Source organism: Paramisgurnus dabryanus, chromosome 17, assembly GCF_030506205.2.
Source record: "Paramisgurnus dabryanus chromosome 17, PD_genome_1.1, whole genome shotgun sequence".
NCBI lineage: Eukaryota > Metazoa > Chordata > Actinopteri > Cypriniformes > Cobitidae > Paramisgurnus > Paramisgurnus dabryanus.
In genome coordinates this window covers 23,736,773-23,754,554 of record NC_133353.1, presented here as the reverse complement: position 1 = coordinate 23,754,554, position 17,782 = coordinate 23,736,773, and the positions used below count along the sequence as shown (strand labels likewise).

The 17,782-nt window shown below is 39.0% G+C and overlaps 2 protein-coding genes across 2 annotated transcripts in view; both read right to left on the bottom strand.

Moving 5' to 3' along the window:
• itpk1b (inositol-tetrakisphosphate 1-kinase b) overlaps positions 1–5,664 on the bottom strand; it is a 68,948-nt gene extending 63,284 nt beyond the window's left edge. Inside the window, exons 1-2 of the mRNA XM_065288567.2 lie at positions 5,394–5,664; positions 4,542–4,711 (exon numbers count right to left, since the gene is read on the bottom strand). Of these exons, the coding sequence (XP_065144639.1) occupies positions 4,542–4,636 (95 nt within the window). The 5' untranslated portion in view covers positions 4,637–4,711; positions 5,394–5,664. The remainder of the gene's footprint in view (positions 1–4,541; positions 4,712–5,393) is intronic.
• A 1,596-nt stretch (positions 5,665–7,260) lies between these two features.
• plk4 (polo-like kinase 4 (Drosophila)) lies at positions 7,261–17,770 on the bottom strand. The gene is made up of 16 exons (XM_065288568.1): positions 17,571–17,770; positions 16,672–16,767; positions 16,458–16,553; positions 15,920–16,034; positions 13,298–14,279; positions 13,068–13,153; positions 12,582–12,925; positions 12,382–12,486; positions 12,195–12,297; positions 11,936–12,085; positions 10,475–10,608; positions 10,228–10,322; positions 8,306–8,432; positions 7,792–7,935; positions 7,572–7,678; positions 7,261–7,393 (listed from the first exon to the last, which is right to left on the bottom strand). The coding sequence occupies exons 1-16, from the start codon at positions 17,598–17,600 to the stop codon at positions 7,294–7,296; spliced, it is 2,814 nt and encodes a 937-aa protein (XP_065144640.1). The 5' UTR covers positions 17,601–17,770; the 3' UTR covers positions 7,261–7,293.
• Between the last annotated feature and the right edge of the window lie 12 nt (positions 17,771–17,782).

Here is a 17,782-nt window from a genome sequence, read left to right as displayed (position 1 = left end):
ATGTGTTTGTATTCAAAAGGATGGACATATGTAACTCGGGTGGCTTCAGGGTGAGTAAATCAAGAAGTAATTTTCCTTTTTGGTCGAAATATCCCTTTAAAATAGGGTTCTTAATGTTTATCATAAGAAACAAGGAAAGTTTCTTTTTATTGACATGTTTTTTTGTGTGAAACACAAAAAATATAACTTAGCCTTGTCTGTTCATTGGCTGACAGTGTTGAATGCTTACAGTGATCACATTGTTCTTATTCCCCTTTCTTCTTATTCCTACTTTCTCCCAGCTCAGACACACAATTACCCACACACACACACACACACACACACACACACAGAGAGTGTCTCTGGTCACTGAGGAAATTCGATGCAACACTGGCTTCACACATTACACAATTGTTCATTCAACTGGAGAGAGACAGTGGAGGACGGCAAGCAACGAGTAGACAAAAACAAAGATCTACACACACACAATCTTTCACTCTACCACATACATTTAATATTCAAGTCCTGTGTGTAACCTTAACCCTTTGCCGGTCCAACAATTCAGTTCACTCAAGTTTCACAGCCCATACAAACACAGAACCAAAGCTCTTGGACTCGGAATGCTTTGCTATGCCAAATCTTTTTCCCTCTCATCCAGTCTGCTTGCTGTCTCTCTCACCCACTGACTGCTGACTAACAACCCAGGGAACCTTTAATGATGAGCAAGGCAATCTGTCTGATTGCACGGTTGAATAAAAAGGGTTGGCGGAGTGATACAGCACTGTGGGTCAGTACGGGTGACCTCAACACGCCATGTAAAACCATTCAAGGGCACCATAGTTAAAACAACAAATGCATTAGCCAAAACACACTCAGTGCGGAACAAAACACCGGTTTGGGGGAAACACTGCAAACAATGATCCTATAACAGCTTGTTCTGCTTTTAAACAAGCTAACTACCCTTATGATAATGCATATTATGAATGCAACAAATAGATGAAACCACACATTCTTGGTTCTTAAATGACTCTTTGTCTCAAGGTCTGGTCCCATAAAGCAGGGGTTCTCGGGTATTCCAGGGCCTGTCCATATTAAAGACCCACCAAAGGGCAGTCATGTATTTAACCTGTGAGTTTCCAGTTTGAGTCTCACGGCCAGCAAATTGCAACTGTGGTGCCCTTGAGCAAGGCAACGGTCTCACATTGTAGCTGCTAGTCATTAACTGGTCTAAATTGCTTTTGGGTCATTCACCACAACACCCATGTCACTTTGCAAGCACCGTGGATAAAGAACCTGTTCGTGAAACTAACCAACCCATTCTTAGTAGGATACATTTTTGGATATGTTATTTCAAGACCCTTTCATAAAAAGGTTCAGTGGGGAACCCAGAGTCTTTTTTCACTTTGACACCTTTAACTTTACGAATTTAAGTAGACATATTAAACAACTAAATTTAAAACACAGCATGTAATAAACAGCTAAACGTATTATGTAAAGCAAAGCTGATTAAACCAGATTAAAGTTTTTTTGTTTGTGTGAAAGTCTGCCTCAGGATGCTGCAGTGTTGTTGTTGGTGGTTGCCACAGCAATGTTATGCAGAGGCTAAACTGTAGAGTGGTTATTACCAACGGTTACTAGGTTGCTGGAGTATTCTGGGTAGTTGCAATTCGCCTGCTTCCTGGTACAAGTAAAGAGACCTAATCCGAGATGAGTCAACCTGATCTCAGGGGAAATTTCCCTCTTTAACATGGAGGCAATTCCGAATCCGGACAATGTGAATCATACAAAAACATACGAATATCCAAAAAAGGCATGTATGAAACCCAACCCAAAATGTCCTATGGCGAAAAAAGATTTTCCTAAAACATATGAACGAATGAGGTGTTACAAATGAATTACCCACCAAAGTACCCAAAATAGGTATGTATTGCATGAGATTGTGTTGGATAATATGATACTCTTGTCGTAAGCTATTAGCTTCTTCCTTCAATTTAAGTCTATGGGATTTTTGAAAAAGTAAAAGTATACCTATCCACATCATATTTGGAATCATTTATGTATAGTACTAGCATGCTACTTGCCAAAATTGAGTATGTAAGGTTAAAATACTATCAAAACCAACAGACACCAGAAATTTGTCATAAAAAATCTGACTTTTCCATGTTTAAGTGCTTCTGTCAACTTAGAAAATGTAAAAAAGGAACAATCCAGTAAGTTAGTTTTGGTAAACCATTATCTGCAAGCATGTGAAAAATAGGTCATTGAAATTTGGCTCCTGTGTGACGTCAAAAGGGGATCTTATTCTGGGCTCAACATAAAGGACTGCCCAGTGGCCCGGGGCAAGCATGGGGGACGTTCGGGCAAAGTAAAAAGTATTGTCACTTGCCCGATCGGGCCAGTGCTTCGCCCTCAGTAACAAAAAATGTATTCTCTGCCTGTGGCCGTATGTATTCCTATGTAATGTTATCATCATGACACATTTAAGCGTTTCGAAGGTTTACTTTTGAGTAATGTCATGAGGTTTCTCCAACCTCATTGGTTGTTGTGAACAACAATGTGTGTTGCTTATTACGTCAGCTGGTAGAGCAATAAGATCTTAAGATGGTGGGGGCGCCAGTCAAAAATATAATAATTTAATTTAATCTTGAAAGCAGACATTTACTTTGGTAAAATACGACGAAAGAAACAAACTGTTTGCTGACAGTTTACAGGTAAAGCTAAAAAGCTGAGAGCCCTTTTTTGATAGACATGTCTTTTGTATATGGATACAATTATATTTGACTTTTGAATTATTATTTTTAAATATGTGACAGACACTGAATTTGTTTTTAGTGGGGACAGTGAACATTTTGGCAGGGCAAGTGAAAACCTGAACCACCGGGCCAGTATAAAAAATTATTTACGTTGACCCCTGTTATTATAATAATACCGCCCCTAAATCTGCACTATCCAATACTACCATTTAGTGCAGAGAGAGAGAGAGAGAGAGAGAATAAAATGCACAGCACAATTAAGTTTCAATTTCGACAAACCTCTAACATGCCAATCATTGTTTGCATTTTATCAGCTTATTTGCATTTTAAAGGACACACCCAAAAAACTGCACATTTTTGCTCGCACCTACAAAATGGCAATTTTAACATGCTATAATAAATTATCTACATTAGGGCTGGGACGGTTGTAATTCACACCGCGGTGGTGGAGTGCGACCCGCGGTCGGGAAGTGCGCCCTGCGGTGGTGTGCACGTCACAAATTATGAAAAATATAAAGTACAATCTCGCCCAGTGAGATGTCTTCAGGTTTGTGTTAACGCAAACAGCCAGCAGACGCAGAGTTAAAGCAACACTAAGGGTTTTTGCTCTTTGCTCCCCCTACAGGTTAGAAGCGTAATTGTCCATTACCCACTGTTGTAAATACTGCAGCATAGCTGGCTCTGATTGGATTGTAGGTCTGCCTTAAAGCAAGTTTTTGTAGTTTTCACTCGAACTACAGGACCGCTACCCAACGGTTGAAAACTTCTTTAGTGTGGTTTTGGTCGATAGAGGGCTGCAAAGCGAATGTGAAAGTGCCGGTCCCCCTGTTTCGAGTGGATGAACGACTGAAACTTTTTTGGAAATGTTATTTTAAGGTAAAAAAAACTCTTTGGTGTTGCTTTAATGCGCTATTTGCAAGGGAAGGCAACTGATATCAGTGATGACCCGCTGGCTTGGGGGCGGAACAATGAGGCAAGATATTGGTCGTTTCTCAATCCGAAGCCTCCGGAGGTCGCATTTGCAAGCTGCATACGTCATCAAGACGGTCTTATTTCATAACATTAACAATTATAAAGTTGACTATTATTCTTTGTTAAATCATACATTGTTGTAATATGCTTATGACTTGCAAATGTCTGAAAATAATAAACCAGGCTTGATGACATATACAGCCTGCATAAGCGACCTCCGGAGGCTGCAGCCTTTGGATTGAGAATAGGCCGTTCTCTCTTGGTTGCTCAAAGTTGCGAAAAAGTATCAATCTGCGCTACCAGTACACCAGAATGCGTTTTCAGCGCGGCTGGAAACATTATAACCCCAAAAAGGTTTCTAACGTCTTGTTTCATGAGTGGAAGTGCTACAATAAACACGCAGATATGCGCCGATCCCCTGGGTGCTCCGGGGCTTGGGTCGTGCAACCACCAAAATGGCCAAGCACATTTGCACAGTTCAGAAAAAATCAGAAAAAAACACTTTTGACAATCTAAACAACAATTCCTACTCATAAAGGCACTTCCAAGAAGAAAAAACAAAGTGTTATCTTAGCATGACTCCTTGTTGAACACGGATTTAAACAACCTCAAGCCTCCATCCTTTATTGTTCTCAATATAGCTCAAAGTTTTCCTAATAGCCATGTCCGATGACACTCATACACCATGAAATGTCGTATCTTTAAACTAGTAACGTTGGAACAAGAGCAGGCACTGAAAATTGTCTTTCTCTCAAGTGCAGAAACCCCATCCCGTTGTGCTCCTACATGGAAACACATGCAGGATGACATCCAGGAAAAAGACTGATCTCCGCTTACCTGCACATCTCTGCAAATGCCAAGAAATTGAGTTTTTTCATCTTCTTTTCGCTGAGCCAATAGCCCACACGCCTGCATCTCAGAAAGGTCTGCATCTTCAACTGCTGATGGCCAGATGTGACACCAATGTCACTCCAGCAAAAACAGGAAACGTTCTTCTTACACAACGCCTGTCAAACCCAAGAGAAACGATCAGTCCAACAAACACGTGGCTAGTATCCTCTTAATGATAACGTCAAAGACCAGCAGGTATCTGACTCTAAACAAAGAAGACGGATGCTGAAATAAGCCAGTAGATGTTCAGAACAGATTCTCTTTAAAGTGATGCTCAGGTCATCCCAGAAATCTCCATGGCTGTGTCTCAAAACCAAGTGAGCTGTCTAAATAAATAAATGTTTCCCAATTTTCGAAGTCTCACTGGAGTTTGAACGATTTGGATGTTTGACGCTGTATTTAAACATTGGGGACATCAGTGCACGTACACTTAATTCATATTATGAAAGAAGAGGAAACCGCCTGAAATGCTGTCCATGAGGGGAGCTCACCAGATGTTGAGACACTGCCCAGCGCTGGATTAAACATAACTGTATCATTATACTGGACCAAATACAGTTCAGTCTTACTCTTATGCATTTTTTGTTTCTTTTTTTAAGTCTAGTAGTGACCCAAGCCGACTACTGAAATCCGCTTTAAACCGCTCATTCAACAGCAGCACAAACAAGCTAGCACTCCACCTACTTTCACATTCATATCATCTCAAGTCTAACTGATAACGTTAGATGTCAGAAATCCTCTACTCTTGTTTTATCTCCAGTCGATACATTTAGAAGGCAGATGGAGTCGTATAAATACCTGTCTAGTGCATGTTTCGGGCTCCGATAGCAGTTAGCTAGCTGGAGGGCAGTCTGGTGTCCATAACTCGTGTGGCTGTCTGTCTGTCTGTCGCTGAGACTGTTAGTTTAAGGAGCTCTGATGATGATCGGACGGATCTGATGTGAACTGATCGCAGTCCAGAGGTAGGGCTGGGCTCAGTTCAGTCCGGCTAACATGTGTGTGTGTGTGCTGCTCCTAAAGCATGACAGGAGGTTTGTGCTGTTCACCGCCTCGCCGCTCGACGGTGGTAAACGTCGCTTCCTAGCAATGGTCGATAAGGGGCGCCAGTGCGACGTGTGCTGTCATTGGCAGTACTTCGACTAGCAGATAATGGGATTTTTAAGAAAGGTAATACATATTTAACCCTCTGTGTGGCTGTTTTTGAACTGAATTTGGTTTAAAGATAGAAAGAAAACGTTTTGTTTGTCTTCAATGAAAGATAAACGCCTAAATAAAGATAACTGCTGTTAAGTAGACTTTGTAAACAATGTTTTGCAATGGAAATGCTTGTTTTAAAAGCTGCAATCCGTAACTTTCTATCGCCATCTCTCTGTGAGACATAAATTTGCATGTTATTTTCCTTTAAGTGGGTTGAAGTCAAAATGACGTCACACTGACTTTCCCCGCGAAAATGCACCACACCTCTGTAAATAAGAAGAGCAAACAAATTCACACATACATTATTAATTTTATAATTTAAATGGGTTAATTCCGTATACATAAATGTAAATTATCTGGTTGAAAACCATGCTTTAAAGTATTTAAAAAATAAATAATGCACTGTGTTGAACTAATATTACCTTAAAAAATTCCTTCTTTTTATGCTTTTTCCCTAGGAACAATGTTTTTATTTTTTTCTATGAAATTATCTAATTTTGTGTCATTTTTTTAACTTGCGTTTTATCCTGCTTAAATAGATCCAGATCATTTTTATTCCTAAACAATTTTTTTTCTTGCTAATCATTGTTAATATACATAAATTATTTATTTGAATAAAAATTAAATTTTTTATGCTTAGCATCCACATTCAAACTCAAAATCAACATATTAAAAATACAACAATGTTGTAGGCTACTTGCAAATGCACTTCATATTTTAATTTATACCTTGGGGTGTTGAATCCTTTATTCCGATTGGTTGAGAAATGTTTCACAGATATGCATTATTTTTCGATTAACGCACATCTGACCTGTCAAAGGTCTTAAAATAATCACCAGAACAATATCTGTAGCTGTGGTACAAGAGCAATTATTAAGTCTGGCCGTTGGATTATTTGAAAATAATGCACACCTGTGTCACATTGCCACCTTGTGTTTGCATTATTTTCTAATAATTCAAGGCCCATCTTCAATTGTTCCCTTCATATCCTTATTCTGTTTTTAACATTATAGCAGGCTACTTAAAATAGTAGGAGGGGTACACTTTATTGTTATAATGTAGCATTACATCTTAATATTTCTAGAGATTCAATTCTTTATGCAAAATATATTTTATGTCATAATACCACTACCAGTTCAACTCCCTTTCCAACAAGTGCTAAATAAAGCAGAAACACAAAACAGCATGACCAATTATAGACCAGGCAGCAGATGTTTAATGCTTATGTATTTGTACATCTAACATTTCATTGTAAAGCTGAGGACACTGGTAGAAAAAACAAAGCCACCACGCACAATACATCTAAATACACAAAGACAGGAAACCCATTATGTACAACATAAAAATATATAATTTTCATAATCTTTAGGACTATATGTACAAACGTTTAAAAATGTATTTACAAACACTCAAAGCATTTTCATTAGTTAAATGTGACATAAAAAACAGAAGTGCTAGGTCACATGAACTCTGCGTTTGTTTGGCGTGTGATTTGTTTTTCTCAGCGTCTGGAAGCAGGGCTCGCCAAAAGCCCCAGGATGGTGGACAGACAGTGTAGCTTTTCTTTGACCAGCTCTGGTAGCTTCTCATTTTCTTTATACCTGTGTAAAAATTGTTTCAAATTAAATCTGATCTTATGTATTGTCTAAAATAGCCCTTATTTTATTTATCTCATTCATTGCTTATATTTATGCTAATATAACGAAACATTCAACATATACATAATATAACTTTGTGTCAGATGTTTTTAATAATTAATTTCTATATGAAAGCCTGTACCTGGTTACATGTCCATCAGAGGAAGTAAAAGTGATGCAGGAGACGCCAACTTGGACCATCAGCTGGGATCCATCATTAAACTGAACCCAAACCTCACCACTTGTAAGCTAAAACAAAACAAAGTAAACTGATAATACTGTATTTTACTACACTGTAATGTAAAACATTAAAAATTATTTTATTATTATTATAATAATAAATAAAAAATAAGTTAACTTACCTGTGATGCCCAGCCAATGTTTGGCACAAAAATGGACTTCAGGACCTTTCCAGTGTTAATGGTTCGTTCTTCTTTGCCTGACTGGGGTGAGCTGCCTTTAGCCATACTGGCTGTGGTGAAGTCTGATCCAGTGTAGGAAATCATCTAGGATTGAATTATTTTATCAGTTAATTATAAAAAAAATCATTTCTAAATCTGAAGAGCTCAGATGCAAAGTCCTCTAAATGGGTCTGACATTTATACTTGTAAAGCACTTTTAATTACGTAGGTGTATGAAATGTGCTATACAAATAAACTTGCCTTTTCTTGACAAAGCGGTATTTCTGAATCGCCTGAGGCTAGGATTAAGCAGATTAGAAAGTACTGCTGAATGTATAATACGTGCTGAAAGCATTCAGATGATATAATTTTTGCCGGAGGTGCCGTTTAGCAGCTTTTGTATCTAAGCTCCTCATTTCCGAAACTCCGAAATAATTTAAACACTAGATATGATTCAAATTCATGCATGACGTACAGATGGAGTGATGTTTGGGGGTTGCGGTGGACTCGGGCAGACCTGAGCGACCGCTGCAGGTCCCGCAGGGTTTGAATCAGATGAACACTGAGCCTGAGGGGCTGGAGAAACAGGATTGGTGGGTTTCCTGATAAACAAACAAATAAAAGTGATATATGATCATTCAAATACAGTCAAGACTGATTTTAAAGTCTAACTTCAATTGTAAGTAAGTTCTCTCCACAAAATGCATAAGTCACATTTGACCTCAAATTCAAAGTAAAATTAAAATTTGCATAAAGAAAATAAACCCTGCTTTAACCATTAGTTAATATTAAAACATCATTTGCATTACAATTAAGAACTTCCCAGAAAATTCCATAATGCACCACCTAGATATTTTACTTTCCCATTATTCTTAAAGGAATAGTCAATTTTCTTAAAAGAAAAATCCAGATAATTTACTCACCACCATGTCATCCAAAATGTTGATGCCTTTCTTTGTTCAGTCGAGAAGAAATTGTGTTTTTTGAGGAAAACATTGAAGGATTTTTCTCATTTTAATGGACTTTAATAGAACCCAACATTTAATACTTAACTCAACACTTAAAGTCGCAATGAAATTGAAATGAAAAACTATATATGTATTTTTAATAGTGTGGTATTATTAACAAATGACTTATCTGTGAGCTTCATTATTTTTTAAAAATTCGTGTGTGCTCATAATCTTTAATCAAAAATGCAAATCTCCTCCCCTCCTCAAAACGATCTCTCTTCACTTCCGGTCAAAAGTATGGCAGGTGGGCGGGGTCCGGGAGAAGATCGCAGTGATTAGCAATTAGCAACACGACCCAACTTCAAACGATCCAATCAGATCTCGATGGACAAATTCAAATCCAGCCCTGCCTTATTTCATCTCAAAAGCCGTTTCATTCGGATATACGTCACCACGGGGAAAATAAGGCAATCGCTACTTCCGTTTCATGGCGACTTTAACAGTTTTTTTCAACGGAGTTTCAAAGGACTGTAAACGATCCCAAACGAGGCATTAGGGTCTTATCTAGCAAAACGATTGTCATTTTTGACAAGAAAAATAAAAAAATATGCTCTTTTAAACCACAACTTTTCGTCTAGATAAGGTCATGATGCGTCAGCGTGACCCCACGCAATACGTCATGACGTCAAGAGGTCACAGAGGACGAACGTGAAACTCCGCCCCAGTGTTTACAAGTGTGTTGAAAGAGGACCGTTCCTACGTTGTTGTATGTCAACTGACACTAATTAATGTCTTTGTGTCAGTTTATTGTTTACAATGGTCCGCAAATGTGCGTTTTATATATGTAACACGTGACCTCCCTACGTCACTACGCAATTACGTTAGGTCACGCTGGACCGGACCTAGACGAAAAGTTGTGGTTTAAAAGAGCATATTTTTTATTTTTCTTGTCAAAAATGACAATCGTTTCGCTAGATAAGACCCTTATGCCTCGTTTGGGATCGTTTATAGTCCTTTGAAACTCAGTTGAAAAAAACTGTTAAGTGTTGAGTTAAGTATTAAATGTTGGGCTCTATTGAAGTCCATTAAAATGAGAAAAATCCTGCAATGTTTTCCTCAAAAGACAGAATTTCTTCTCGACTGAACAAAGAAAGACATCAACATTTTGGATGACATGGTGGTGAGTAAATTATCTGGATTTTTCTTTTAAGAAAATGGACTATTACTTTAATGGTTAAATTCTTCTTTATTTACTGTATTTACAATAATAAAATATATATTTTAAATTATTCTGCATAAACTGAAGGAAGTGCAACAAATACCAATATAGAAAATACATAAATGTAATAATACAACAATTCAAACATCCAATTGGGGGTGCACTCAAAACGTATAACAGTCTCAACAAAGTCTTACTGGTCCACAACTGTCTTAACCTAAGGCTCACCTGCCAATAGTGATGGGGAAAAATTGAGTGCATTTAGCACTTTGCTGCTCCTCAGCAGTTATAGCTGCTTCCAAAGAAAGACACATCCGATGTCCCTGAAAGAGACAGAAACACCTGAGTATTACTACGATCTCAAAGTAGCATACAGCCCGACATAGAAACATGTACACTCCAATGCAGAAAAGAAAATAAATTTACAGTTAAAAGCCAAAAATCAGCTTTGATAGTACTAAACCCAAAGCAGTACCTCCTCAGAAAGCTCCATGTAGAGTCTGCAGTCAGCACTCAGTCCATTCAGCCCAACGTCACCTTTCACCGTGTATGACTTTCCACTCTTCTCCACCACGCGCATATGCTCGCTCGTCTTATGGGTTTTCGCACCTGGCCAAAAAAATGACAAAATATCCTTTTAATACACTAATGGATGTACTTGTCTGAAAACACAACAAGGTCTTTTTAGGGAAGTTGCATCACTGCGCCGTCAGGTTTGCAATTTGGTAAAGCAAGACAAGTCAGATACTGCGCATGCGTCAAGGCATGTCATTCTTTAAAGGAACATGCCGACTTTTTGGGAGTTTAGCTTAGTCATCGTATCCCCCACAGTTAAATAAGTCCATACCTTTCTCATCTCCATGCGTCCCATAACTCTGTCTAACGCACCCACCGCTTGCCTAGCTTAGCACAAAGACTGGAAGTATATGGCTCCAGCTAGCATACTGCTCCCAATAAGTGACAAAATAATGCCAACATTTTCCTTTTTGTATGTTGTGATTTGTATAATCACACCGTGTACAAATAACAAGGTCATATGAGACACAGCCAACTTTTAACCGTATACATACTGGGAACTATATTCTCAGAAGGCGAAGCACTGCTACTTGGGTGAAGTGATTTGCTCAACACTTGCGCAAACTCTCTGCTCCTCACCACAGGGCTTCTCAGGTGCTGTGAGCAAATCACTCCGCCCAAGTAGCAGTGCTTTGCCTTCTAAAAATATAGTTCCCAGTATGTATACGGTTAAAGGATGGCTATGTCTCATATGACCTTGTTATTTGTCCATGCTGTGACTATACAAATCACAACATATAAATAGTAAAATGTTTCTGCATTATTTTGTCACTTATTAGGAGCAGTATGCTAGCTGGAGCTATTTACTTCCAGTCTTTGTGCTAAGCTAGGCTAGCAGTGGGTGCGTCAGACAGAGTTACGGCACGCATGAAGATAAAAACGTATGTACGGACTTATCTAACTCTGGGGAATACGATGAATAAGCTAAAGTCCCAAAAAGTCAGCATGTTCCTTTAACGGTATACGATTGACTCTGAAAGGCAGGACTAGAGCGGCCATATTGACCGTTGCAATCTTCCCCATTTATCGCAATAGCAGTGATGCATCTTGTTAAGGGTGTAATTTACCAGAACCTAAAAATTCCTTTTGTTCCTCTTGTCAGTTGTTTAATTTGAGATTTCTATAGGCTACATTTGTTGGTTAATATCTCCACAAATCCTGGCTCGTTCAGTATTGTTCCGATATGACGCAAAATGCTATGGCTAAACCTACAGCAATATTACATTGTGGGTGGGATGAATATGTTTATCTGACCAACTGAAGCAATTTGGTTACATCCTTTACTCTTGGGAACAGTGAAGTTAAGGATTGTTAGATATCTATTTTATAAATCAGAAAACAGTCAGTCTGTGCCACTCACCATCATAGAAGCACACTTCCAAGTCTGCGTTTGGAGAGTTCTCCATCAACATACACTTGGCAAACTTAGTGTACAATGTGACTTTAGGGGTCTTTGATTTCACCAGCTGAACAAACTTGGTAGCATACTGATACTTCTTCCAGTATTTTTCTGTAGGAAACGAAGTAAATTGTGATGCTTTGATGATCTTTCTTATCCCAATAATAATTATGATAAACCATACTTCAACCCCTTTCTCCTTGTTTAATTCATAACTTACCTGGTAAATCCTCAAAGCTGCAGATGAGAATGTCTTCAGGTGGTGAGGGGGGATGGTCCAAAACAGGGAAGCCTTTACCTTCATTGGGCTGGTATACTGTAATCTAAGCATATCATCTTCCATAAATAACAATCTTCCAAACAAGCATTAACTGCTGTATTACATTAACTAGGGAAAAGTCCCTCACCATGGATCCGTCACAGGAGATCCTCAGCACTTCCTTGACTCTCTCTTGAGTTCCTTGTCCTTTCAGCAGCTCCATACACACCTCACTGGTGTCCAAGATACTTACCTAAGAAGAAAACACATTGTATTATTCATCTTTTAATTTGACCATATAAATACATTTAGACATGTCCATGAAGACTGCAGAGTGGCTTTGCTCACCACAGCGTTTTTGGTCTTCTGTCTAATGGGCTTGAGTCTGGCAGCACAGAGCGGTGAAAAGTTCTTCTTACAGGATGCTTTTTCCTTCTCTGTGTTTGCTTTGCCTTTGGCAAGGGACGGGCACGGGTCTGAGTAGATCTGAGATTCAGTTGCTTGCCCTGATCTAAACTCGTCCTCTCTGCCAGGTCTAGGGTTGGTGTGAGGGAACAAGTTGGGCTGCTGTTGAGACCGAAGTCCACTGGGTTTGTCACTGCAGGAGGTTTGTGTCACAGCTTGCCTACGTCCGGCATGGAAACTTCCACTGCTGCTGTGGTTGCTCAGATCTGCTGGTCTCTTGAAAGGCCCTTGAAAAGACATTAAGACAGTATAAAGTAATCCAAACCACTTAAAAGGTACATTACACGTCATTTTAAGTCTTACAGTGTCTTATTGTGTTATAATTTCTGTGAAAGAAAACCTCTAATAAACCGTAAGAGATAGTGATACCATCATTGTTGAACCAGGGTTGCGTTTGAGAGTCGGACATCTGCGATCTTATAGAATGCGTAGATGTATGGAAAGAAGATCCAGAACTGAGGAAGAAAAATAACAAAGTCACAAATTATAATAAAATAGGAATAGATACTGCACTACATTATAATAATACTAAAATAACATACAAGCTCTCATTTGCTGAACTTTCAAAAAAAAAATTATATAATCACACTGCCTCTTACTTTGCAGGCTGTTTGACAGGTGGAGATGGGAGACGTCCATGCTCAGAGTAGCTATGGGGCGTATCTCTGTAATTGGAGGTTGGTGGGAACAAGCGCCCTGACCCTGGAAGCGTCTCTTCTGAGTGGCATCTCTCAAGCTCCGCCTCCTGTCGATTTTGGCTAAACCCAGCACCGGATCGATCTGACGAATGAGCGCGTCTTAGGTAGCGAGAATGAGGCCTTCCGCTGTCAGTGCTGAGGGGAATTCGCCCACCACCTATCCTGGAAAATTCTTCTTGTGAGTTAGGCTGCCATTCGTGCCCACTCTTAAAACTGGAGCTGGTGGAGTGATGGGAGTGGCTGGGGATCGGTGCCATGCGATTGGGTAAGGGCTGTCCAATCACCTGCCTGGTTCTTCTCTGAAGCCGACTGCTACCGCTGCTATTGGTGGCATTGGAGGCTGTGGATATTGTGGCAATGCCGCTGTCTATGGACCCTCCGTCGCTGCTTCCAGAGTCTTTATTTCCGGTGGGGCCGGTTTGAGTCATAAAAGGATGGTCCAGCACTGTCGAGAGGCTGGGTCTGAGGGTGGGGTTCTTTTGCAACAGCTGCTGAATCAGATCCTGAGCTTCTGCTGATATGTGCATAGGCATCTGATACTCTCCCAGTACCACCTTGTTGAGGGTGCGTTTTACAGTGTCCGTGTCAAAGGGTGGTCTTCCCGTTAGGAAAGCGTAGAACATGCAGCCTAGCGACCAGACGTCTGACTCAAGGCCGTGAGCGCTGCGTGTGGCCACCTCAGGGGAAATGTAGTTTGGTGTGCCGCACATAGTGAAATGCTTCTCACTGGGAAGCTTTAGCTGTGTTGCCAAGCCAAAGTCTCCAATCTTAATGTTCATGCTGCTAGTGAGCAAGAGGTTGGACAGGGTCAGATCCCTGTGCATGATGCCATGAGTGTGCAAGTACAGCATGCCCTTCACAATCTGATGCATGAAGTGCCTCGCTGTTAATAAGACAACAAAAGTTACCAGACAGTAACGTTAGAAACAAACACATAAATCGGTTTTCTAGCATCACATTCCTACAGACTTTTGCACCCTAAGTAAATAAAGTATGACTGAATTGTGTTTAAAAAATACTTTTTGGTGCGACAAAATCCTTTTTTACTTTTAGGTATAATATGCATCATATCAAGACTTTGTTAAAGGGATAGTTCACCTAAAAATGAAAATAATGGCATTAATGACTCAACCTCATGTTGTTCCAAATGCGCGAGACATCCGTTCATCTTCGGAACACAGTTTAAGATGTTTTAGATTTGGTCCGAGAGCTTGTTGACCCTTCATTGAAAATCTATGCACCGTAAATTTTCCATGTTCAGAAAGGTAATAAAAACATCATTAATGTAGTCCATGTGACATCAGTGGGTCAGTTTGAACGGGTTGAAGCATCGAAAATACATTTTGGTCCAAAAACAACAAAAATTACGACTCTATTCAGAAGTGTCTTCTCTTTGCAATTGTTGTGAAGCACAATCGCGAGACTAAAGTCACGTGACTGCAGTGACGCGGATGACATGTTATCCTCAGACATGTTAGCAAGGTTGTTGTTTTTTCAAACTTACAGCATGTGTATCCCTCAGACTGTAAATGAAGCCTGGTCACACAAAAAAAAACAGCTGGAGCGCACCAGATAACATGTCATCCGCGTCGTACGTCATCCATGTCACTGCAGTCATGTGACTTTAGTCTTGCGCATGCGCTTCACAACAGACGCAGAAGAGAAGACAATGATGAATAAAGTCGTAATTTTGGGACCAAAATATATTTTTGATGCTTCAACACGTTCTAACTGACCCACTGATGTCACATGGACTACTTTGATGATGTTTTTATTACCTTTCTGGACATGGACAGTATACTGTACATAGATTTTCAATGAAAGGTCAAAAAGCTTTCGCACTAAATATAAAACATCTTAAACTGTGTTCCGAAGATGAACGGAGGTCTTACAAGTTTGGAATGACATGAGTGCGAGTTGTTAATGACATTATTTTGATTTTTGGGTGAACTATCCCTTTGATGAAGTTAATATTCTAATAATTTATAGCACATTTGCATGTTTAGCTTCAAAAACATTTTTCATCTGCTTTAAAGTTTGATCAAAAACAAGTTGCATCATCATCATCATCATTATTATTATTACCTCTTATTGGACGTTCATATGCTTATCTTCTTTCATTTTGCATTAGCTTTCAATTCTGACATAGTTTTATGGTCACATGGCATTCAGATTTAACAAATAAAACAAATATTGTGTGTAAATAAATGTTTTATTTATTCATTAAAATTATTTGTTTTCATTTTGTGATATAATTGTAATCAATTCATTGTTTTTCATCAACTCACTATCCCCCTTCAATTCTGTTGCAGACCACCAGGGGACAGACAATAGAAAAGTACATTAGGCTGTACTTTACATAAACTTGCAATCTGAATTTAATAGGCAGGTAATTGAAGAATTTAATTTAAATGCAAGTACCAAAAACAGACAATATGATTTATAATGTGCTGTCTTTGCTGGCCCACTAAATTGTTTCTTGGCCTGATTAACCATCTTCTAACAGATCAAGTTAAAACTCACCTTCTTCCTCTGTAAAAGGGTTTTTCCTGTCTTTCAGAAAGCGGCTCATCTCTCCATTGTGACACATCTCCAGAACCAAGTACACATAATTACTGTCCTCAAAGTAATTGTACAGCTTGAGTCAGAAAATGAAAAAAAAAAAACAGAATAAGTCAATATCTACTTAATTAAAGTAATTCAGTGTGACATCTTCCTTCAAATAATATTGCAAATACACAATAATGTTATATTACTATGCTACAAATATGTGCATAATAGAGATCTACCAATAATTAGTATCGGTTGATAAAAGCAATAAAGCAATTTTCAACACTATCAGCATGGCTGTGTTATCCTGTCAATCAAAAGAGTACCGGAAAATTACCATTTTGATATTTCTTGTGCAATAACGTCCAAAATGTTTGTTTATGTTTATTTACTAATGTTACCAAACTTAAATAATCTGGCAATAAAGCTGTAATCAAGCTTTTTTAATTAATTGTGACCATGAGTTGAACTGTAATAGTAATCCATCTCTGTGAAAAGGATTTGAGCTCACCTCAAGAACTGCTGGATGCTTTAACCGACACTGAATCTCCACCTCATTAATGACTCTCTGCACCATGCCAGCTTTGTGCATGGCCTTCTTGTCAATCTGCAAATACACATGGGTACAATGAACAGTTTTGAACAGATGCTGCACAACCACAACACCAGTTATCTACCCGCTTGTTAAACAGAAGATTAAAACACAGCAGAAAGTATGTTCTTACCATTTTAATTGCCACCTCCAACCCTGTGTTTACAGATTTTGCTCTGTAAACACAGGCAAAAGAGCCTTTACCCAGCAAGGTGAGAACTTTAAAGTCCTGTAATATAAAACAATGCAGTCTGCGTTAGAAATTAAAAACACAAATGCAATAAGATCAATTCAAGAGTTTAGTGCTGTCCCCCAGGATCAATCTTATTCATTTGAAGGTTTCTTTGGAGAAAAATCTCAGCACTCTCCTAACCTCAATGTTAAGATCTGCAGATGATGCTAAAATTCTGTCCTCTTGAGAATCGTTAGTAGTTACATTTTGCAGGAATGACTGAACTAAATCCAACATCTTGCATATAGTGCTGCGATCACGGATTTTACCCAACAACACAATAGCATCCCGTTGGACACAGTGTGCACTCTTTGTTGACGCGTCACTAGTTACCTGCATCTGACATTGACATCTGTTCATCACTCTCCCGCTCTCCTCGCGCTACTCTACCTGACACTGACGCCACATTCCGTAGCCTAGCAACTGTCTCCATGTTCGCAATTCCCAAAACACCTTTGCAACGTTAAAATGTACCGCAGATGGATGAACAGACGGCGAGAGACTCAGCATTTGTCAAAACGTATCGGGGGCATTTTTACTATTTAACTGAAAACGTTTTTCATCTCATGCATTTTGGCTTGGTTCCTGTTAAACAATATGATACGTTTAAAACTCTTTGCCAAATGCATTAGTAGCAGAAACGAATGAAAATTAAGACCTGGACATTTCATTTACGAAATAATAAGTTTAACTATTTTTCAGGACAAACAAACAAACAAACAAACACACAACAATCGAATCAAGTAAGTTACGAAAGCTCGTCAGGCTCGAGCCTCAAGCGACCGCTCAACTTAACTTACCTCAATTTTATCCCCGATAGAAACACTCATTTTTACTTCATAATATCTTCAGTAGATCGATTTGTAAAATAAATCCAAAAACATCGTCATTTTTCTGTAGCGATTCGATGTTTTGACTGGAGCATGACGTACAAAAATACATTTAATATGTGTGAATGGCTTCCCCTCCAAAATGTTTGCCTTTCCTCCATTTTGAAAAAGTCCGCCCGTTA